This window comes from Meleagris gallopavo, chromosome 2 (genome assembly GCF_000146605.3).
Source record: "Meleagris gallopavo isolate NT-WF06-2002-E0010 breed Aviagen turkey brand Nicholas breeding stock chromosome 2, Turkey_5.1, whole genome shotgun sequence".
NCBI classification, from domain to species: Eukaryota; Metazoa; Chordata; class Aves; order Galliformes; family Phasianidae; genus Meleagris; species Meleagris gallopavo.
This window is the reverse complement of record NC_015012.2, coordinates 16,642,710-16,650,507: the sequence shown is the minus strand read 5'-3', so window position 1 is coordinate 16,650,507 and position 7,798 is coordinate 16,642,710. Positions and strand designations below refer to the sequence as shown.

Below are 7,798 nucleotides of genomic sequence, written 5' to 3'. Positions count from 1 at the left end.
CTGAAGTTAATATTCATGGCACTGCTTGAAAAGCGTCTGAGGGAAGGAGGGGGAAAAAAAAAGACAAAAATGTACCAGAGTAATTCCTCTTCTCTCCCTGCAAGAGAGATCTACTTGATCTAAACTGCAGAAACTTGCAAAAGCAGAAAGATATTACAGATAACAGCGTGACTATTGCAAGAACCCCTTTAATTCTTCATCAAAAAGGTGTGATCCTGGTTCTTAGACTGTTTCTAAAGCAGTCAAATGAGAAAGTTTGTCACAAATCAACGCAGAAACATCAATGCAACAGCCTCAGGTTTGCTACCTACTGCCGCCTACTGTTGAAATAGCACCATATCAATTTTATGATCTTACTGAAGTTTAAAGCTTAAGAGCACAGAATGGAAAGCTTCTAAAATAAGAAAAGCAGGAAGAAGAACGCAACGAGCCAAGAGAATTGTTCACCTAAACTCAGTGGGTTGGAGCTGAAGATGTCTAACATTAACCCTAAACCAAACCCTAATCCTAACCCTAAATATAGCCCTAACGCTATCACTAAACCTAAACCCTAATGCTAGCTAGAACCAGAACTCCTATCCCCTAAAACCTGACACTAGCAAGGTCAGTTGTAACACTAACCTCCAGCCCTAACACCTAACCTTAAACATATCCCTAGCATAAACACATAACCCTAATCCTAACTCTAAACATAACCACTCTAACACTAAGCCCTAACCCTAAAACTAACATTAACTCATAGCCCTAACCCTGAACACTGACTAGCCTTAACCAAAACATAATCCTAATACTCTCTAACCTTAGCCATAATTCCTAACCAAACCCTAACTCTAACCCAAAACTCTTTCTCTTACCTGTAATGCTAACTTTGGGCAGGAGTTGGGCAAGCCACTGAGTATAAGAGTATCCAATCTCCAGTACTTCATCAGCACTGGGAACGATGCCATGGAAAGGGCTCGGCAAGCTCAGCCACTGGTTCCATACCAGAAAGTTAGCCTCAGGATACCTTTGTGTCCAAGCTCTGCTGCTGAGTAGGGAATGGATAATACATGGTGTCTGGCTGCCCTCAAGGCAGACCCCTCTGCTTGCTGTGGGCCAGGCTGTCCAAGCCCTTTGCATTCACAAAGTTATGCACACCATTTTCAGTATTTACTTCATTTTTAAATGTTAGATCACAGACTTTGCAGTGGAAAGAGTTTTGCAGAAAATGTACAGCAGTGACTGAGTCTTGCTCCCAGATGGAAAAAAAGATTCACCAATACTGAAATCTGCAGCTGAGACTGATTAAATCCCTAAAGGAATCTGTTAACCACACAAGCCAGGACAGCCTATATCACCCTGGTGGCTCCTGCAGAAGAAAAACCCAAGTTGTATTCAAAACAAAACATGAAGAAGCATTTGGCAGATGTAAATTTTTAATTAAGACATTGCAACTTGCCACAACTTGTCATGTCCAATGTGTTAGGTATAAAGAGTTGGGGCTTTTTTTGCCATTGAGAAGTGATATAAAAGGCATACCTTCCTTCTGGGGAAAAGGTACTTCTTTCCAAAACATCTGAGTCTGATAACTAAAATTTCTTTCTTCAGCTGTGAGCCCCTTCTCTGTAAGCTAATCACTTTATCTAAATTGTGAGAGTCACGCATGCACCCCACTGTGCAGTGCACCCATTTGATCACATCACCCAGTAAGCTAATAAATAATTCTAAGAAGTCAGCAGCACCCAGACACCAGCAGCACTCAGAAACTGCTTCTGAAATCAGCATTGATTTTGCTGCAATCTATTCAGCTCATAAGCTGATGACTCAACAACAATTTCAAATGATGAATCTACAAAAGTAGAAAGTAGCATTAAAATCTCCCTATGTAAGCATCACTCACAGTAAATAAAAGTCTTCAATTCTCTCCATATCAGCTAGGAATTATTTAACTTTGGTAAACTAAAGCTTCTTCAAATTATTTGCTAGAAGAAAACTCTAATTTCCATACTAAATTATTTTCCATGTAATATAAATAATATATAAATAATATAAATATTACCTTCTGTTGAGGTAACTCAACAGAAGGGCAACCAGCCATCTAAAGCAAGTCTGGAAAGTCCCCCAGAGACAGGAGAAATGCCTCCTCTTCCATTAGTCCTCAGCATCTCTGAAACAAAGGTAGGCTGGCAGAAATCAGTGTTTTGTATGCATCATGTACATGTTGCTATTCTCAATAATTAAGTTATATTCATTGGACTCACTCTGGATTTCTGTCAATTTATCTCAGCATGAATCCTGACTGAAGACCCTCTGTAGCAGAATGTCTGCTTAAGGCAATTATTGCAATGCAAGAAAGTTGTATCTGCCTCAAGCTGTCCCATAAGGGAGCTGGTCAATAAGGAAGAACGGGGAAGGAATTAAAAAATACGCTAATTAAGAACGTACACGTTCAGCTTTTGCAAACAGAAATTTTATGATCAAAAGCCCATTCCTTACCAGCAGCCTTGGGACACTGCTTGGCCATACAGTGGTGCTGGAGCTACATCCCAACAGGAGGTTAGAGCATGTGGAGAGTTAAATGAATGCTTCCATTTTATTGCTCCCTTGTCCTTGTTTTTCAGCTGCCAAGAAATCAGCCTTAGCTCATGCTAGCAATTCCTCTGGGGTCAAGAGAGAATGAAATCTGAAGGGTTTCAGAAAACACAAAATGATTTCAAGATCAGGCCCGACACTTTGTTTTTTGTAAGGGAACCACAGAACTGAGGAGACTGCATCATTGTTACCTCTCCTGGTTAGTGTACACATTCTCTTTTCACATTCTCTCACAGAGCTTTGCATCAGCAATTCCAACCATGCCTTAGATAACACCAGACAGAGGTGTATGGTCTACAAAGGACAACTGACACTTTAGAAGCTCTCATTTTCTTACACATCAGCACTATTGGTTTGTCATGTTTCAGCGATGTTTCACTGAGCTGAAACGATGAGACACTGAGGGACATTACCGATGTCTCCACCAAATTCTCCTTATCATAGTTTAAGTATATGGTAATATGCAAAAAATCAAGCAAGTTCCTTGAAACTTACAGAAAAACTGAGTACTATCTAATGGTGAAAACTGAATCTCTGCCCTAGGGAAGAAGAAATGTAATAAAGAACAATAGCAAAACTCATGTGATTAAGACTGCCTTTCTGTTAATGTAGGTTTTTCCACTGAGCTTATGCCTGAGTACAGCTGTGTGAGGACACATAGTGTGGCCAAGTCAACATGCCAGCCAATACACAATTCCACAGCTTACCAAGTAAACATATTGCTTGTCCACAAACCCTCAATCGCTTGTGGATTTGAAAATACTTAAACCTTTTTTTGGAAATCTAAAACCAAAAATCCTATTTAATGAGAGCCTGACTGTGCAACATACCTAGCCTACCAAAACTACTCAAGGTTAGTTTGGTCCCTGTGCTTTTAGCTGAGAAAATCTGCAGAGAATCTTTTCTTTCATCCTCACTGCTCTGCCTCTGAGCTTCAGTTTACGATTACTATCAGATACCTTACATAGGGTACTACAAATAAATTAAAAGGTGGATGGAGGTTGTAGAGGTGATTTCTCAATCAAGTTTTTATACATGTAGCACTACTGGGCCCCAAATTTGCAAAACTACAAAGCATCCACTTAAATACATTGATTTAACAAAACTAGGATTACATTCCTTTCTGAAGCTATGAATGCAAATGAAAGTAAGTATCAAGTTACCTATTATTTCATAGCATTTTTAGTTGCAAAACATGAATACGTGCACATTTACACTCCTGCCTACTCTTGTTAGAAACATGTAGAAAGGAAATGGCAGCGGTGGTGGTGATATTTGTTTATTTTTGTTTGCTTGATTGGTTTCTTTTAATTCCAGGCTCAAAAGCAACAGTCTGTCTAGATGTAACTACTCTCCTTTATAAGCCATGCCCTAAGCTTTGTGTGGACGTGGACTTGCACCAAGATTTTGCATTAATTTTAAGCCTTAGACTTTGCCTCAGTATCCAGCAGCCTGTATGAAAATACAGCTACTCAAATATAACTGTCTGATTTCAAATTTAGCACCTTTTACATATACATATATACATATATATATATATATATAAAAGATACACAAAGTGAGCAAACTGCCACCACCCTAGAAAAGAAAACCTGCCTTGTGGGAAGGCGTTTTCTATTTTTCTCTTGATTATACTAACTTAATAAAACAAATCTGTTCTCCTCCCACCCAGCTTCTGCTCTTATCCTGAATTTCTGAGCACGTTACTCTTCTTTGCTGCTATATTCCCTGTTAACCTCACAGTTCTTGGCCTAGTTACATACCTTCCTTCAGCTTCAGCTGCTGGATTTCTTTCCTTTGCTCCTGCCTTTCCAGATGTCCACTTTTCAGTTCCTACACTTGTCAGTTTCTATGTAAGCACAGTTACACTATACTTACTAATATAATAAACGTATAGAAAATGCAGCTTATATATTATTGGGCATAAAGGTTTGTCTTAAAATGTAAAGGAATACCTCAAAACCTCAAGCTGCTCAAATTACATGACAAAACAGAAAGCATTCTTGAAACTGTTTTAAATTATATATATTAAGAGGGGAAAAAAAACACTTGCTTTTACAATATTAGTGGACTACCAGCACAGACTTCCCATGCCAAGTCACAAGTTTATAAAGAGTTCTCCCAAGTGTGTTTTAAACCACTGAGAGTGCATCTGAAAGGAGAAACCATAAAACCATTCCCATAAATAACCCCTTGTTCTCTAAGATAGCCAGATCATTTTACAGCAGCATTGATGACATGGGAAGGGAAGGAGGGGAAATACACAATGTGTTCTGCTCCTAAAAAGGAAATATTAATTTCAGTGCACATTTTTGGAATGCCATTAGGATGACATACATAAAGTCTCACCCTTACATTTTCCCTGCTCCCAAGATAATATTTTCCAATTTTTTTTCTTTTACAATAGAGGTTCCAGATGGGTTTCCAAGGGAGAAGCTGCACATTAAAAAGGTCATGATAAACCTTCAAACAATAAGTTTAGCCGAAAAAAAAAATTGTACCAGGATGCTCCAGGCAGCTACTGCTTTAGTCCTACATTAATTAAAGCTGTACTACCTTGGCACAGGTACTATAATGAGCAGTCCCATTCTCCCCAAATATTTTGTGACTTTTTCCCATAGGCTTTGTTGCTGTACTTCCCACACTGACAGTGATTTCCTTCAACAAGACAGTTTTAAGCAGCGACATTCCCTAATAATATATGCAAACTCACACTACTAGCTTTCAAAAACTGTGCCCACTCCTATCAGAGTAAAATGGCTGTGAAGCTACAGTGCAAGTACCAGTGGCTACACTCAGAAGCATCAGGAAAGTTCTAGAAACAGCCTTTGGTCCCATTGCTCTGCACTCCCAAACCAGATACAGCTACTGTAACCAAGAAATGTCACTAATGTATAGGCAAATAAAAGAACAGAATTTGATTAATTGTGCATTTTGTTTCCCCAGTTATGCCTGGCTGTGTTGGGAGATTACTGCAGCATTGTGGCACAGCAACCAGGTCTCTTTGCAGCCATTACTCCTCTGGAAGTCAAGCTCATACAGTTCCCAGTGCGACCACCTTACTCTTTCTTCTCTTTCACAGAGTGAAACGAAAACCCTGTCGCTTTACAGTGAACAGCACGAGACTAATACAGTGCATCATTAGTCACATCAATTGCTGTGGCCAACAGGTTGAGGGAGGTGATCCTCCCCCTCTAACTGCCCTGGTGAGTACTATGTCCAATTCTGGGATCCCTGGTTAAAAATAAAAAAAACAACATGAATCTCCTAGAGAGGATCCAGATGATGAGGGCCTGGAGCATCTTTTGGACAAGGAAAGGCTAAGAGATCTGGAGCCGTTCAGCCTGGAGGAACTGAGAGGAGATCTTATCAATGCTAATAAGTATCTAATGGGCAAAAGTCAGATGGATGAGGCCAGGATCCTTTCAGTGTTGTACAGCGAAAGAACAAGGGGCAGTGAACACAAACTGGATCATGGGAAGTTCCATGTGTTGCAAGCCAAAATGGCTTGCAGTTTGTTGTATTGATCTCAGTCCCTCCAAATTAAGACTCAGGAAAGAGTCAAGGTGTTAATCGAGCAGAAGAGTGCCTTTATTTATTAAGAGATAGGAGAATAAGAGAGGAAAAGGAGGGAGAGAAAGGGAAAGAAAAGTAAGTCACTGCTGTGAATCTTATGTTCAAGCTCAGGGAGGGTAGATTTAGGTTAGATATAAGGAAAAAATCTTTTACAGAGAGAGTGGTGAGGCAATGGAACAGGTTGCCTAGGGATATGGTTGATGCCCTGTCCCTGGAGATTTTCAAGGTGAGGCTGGATAGGCCCTGGGCAACCTGGTCTAGCTGTGGTGTCTCTGTTAATTGCAGTGGAGTTGAACAATATGGCCTTAATTCTGTGATCCTATATTCTGAGGATCTGTCCTTCTGCTTCTGGGGTGGTTGAGGATGTAATGGGGCAAGCGCCACTGGCTGATAAAAGCATATGCCTTATATGCTGTACAGTGGCTCCTTCTATTTGAGCCAGGAGTTGTTGCCAGACATACAATGTCCAGTATCAAGCACTGCGTGCATGCTGCACCAGCTGTGCTTCTTCCATGGTGGTCATGGAGGGTTGTGGTTGTATGAGGGACCTAAGACCACCTTAAGCAAGACCACTAATTCCTGACTTGTGCTTGGGTACAGCAGTTGTTGGTACCTTTCACAAGAGTGTTTTAGTACAGGTTTTGTTCTGGGGCCTTCACAAGACTGCTACAGTTCTGTTCTGCTAGTTATCTCTCAACCAATCAGAAAGAGAGCAAAAATGCACAATGTTACAGTTCTGTATGGAGTTGTCAAGACTCCAAACACAAGAAGGAAGAACGTTTTTAGTGTGAGAATGGTGGAGTGCTGGAACAGGCTGCCCAGAGAGGCTACAGACTCTCCTCTGAAGATACCCAAGACGCCTACCTCTGTGACCTGCTGTGGGGAGCTGCTGCAGCAGGGGGTTGGACCAGATGATCCCCAGAGGTCCCTTCTACCCCCTACAGTTCTGTGAACACGGTATAAAACCAGCAGCGTGAGGCAAATTGCTGGTTTATTGAGCTCATCTGCAACTACAGTGGTTACTTCAAGTACTTGGTGTAAAGAACACACCAGATCTAGAATGCGCTGTGGAACTTCACCGTGTTTCCAAACAACTGTCAAACCAACTGTCCTTCAAAAACTCACTTATGCTTTTATCCCGCTCTATACTCGCTGACAGGGTCACCTGTGCCCTCAGCCACCCCTCGCAGCGGGCTCTCCCGCAGGCAGAGAGCCTTGCTCCCCCTTCTCCGCTCCCCCTGAACCCACAGGGCCCCGGGGACCCACTGCAGTCCCCGCCCTCCTCAAGCGAGAGCGGAAGTGCCGTCAGAGGAAGGCCGGCCGCCCGCCCTCAGCAGAGGAAGGACGGGCTGTAAGATGGCGGCGACGGAGGAGCGGCTCCTGTCGGAGGGGGAAGGCGGCGCCCCAGGTTCGGCGCGGCTCTCCCCGCCCCCGCTCTCGCAGTCTCCCGAAGCCCCGGCGCCCTTGGAGCAGCCGCCTCAGAGCAACACGCTGATGGGGCTGCCCATCGTGGCCATCGAGAGCATCCTCAGCTTCCTGTCCTACGACGAGACGAGCCAGCTCCGCCTGGTAGGGGCTGGGGAGGGGAGGGAAGGCGGGCGAGGGGCCGTGCCGCGGCCGACCCGGGAGCCGCCGGAGCGGGAGCAGAGCC

General features: G+C 42.8%; 1 protein-coding gene across 2 annotated transcripts in view; it reads left to right on the top strand.

The window, feature by feature from the left end:
• Nucleotides 1–7,467: 7,467 nt before the first annotated feature.
• Nucleotides 7,468–7,798, top strand: part of FBXO28 (F-box protein 28) — a 12,141-nt gene continuing 11,810 nt past the window's right edge. The window contains exon 1 of one of the 2 annotated variants that reach the window (XM_019612639.2): nucleotides 7,468–7,716. In XM_019612639.2, coding sequence (XP_019468184.1) covers nucleotides 7,504–7,716 — 213 coding nt within the window. In that variant the 5' untranslated portion in view covers nucleotides 7,468–7,503. The remainder of the gene's footprint in view (nucleotides 7,717–7,798) is intronic. The other variant, XM_010706671.3, reaches the window with a different exon arrangement.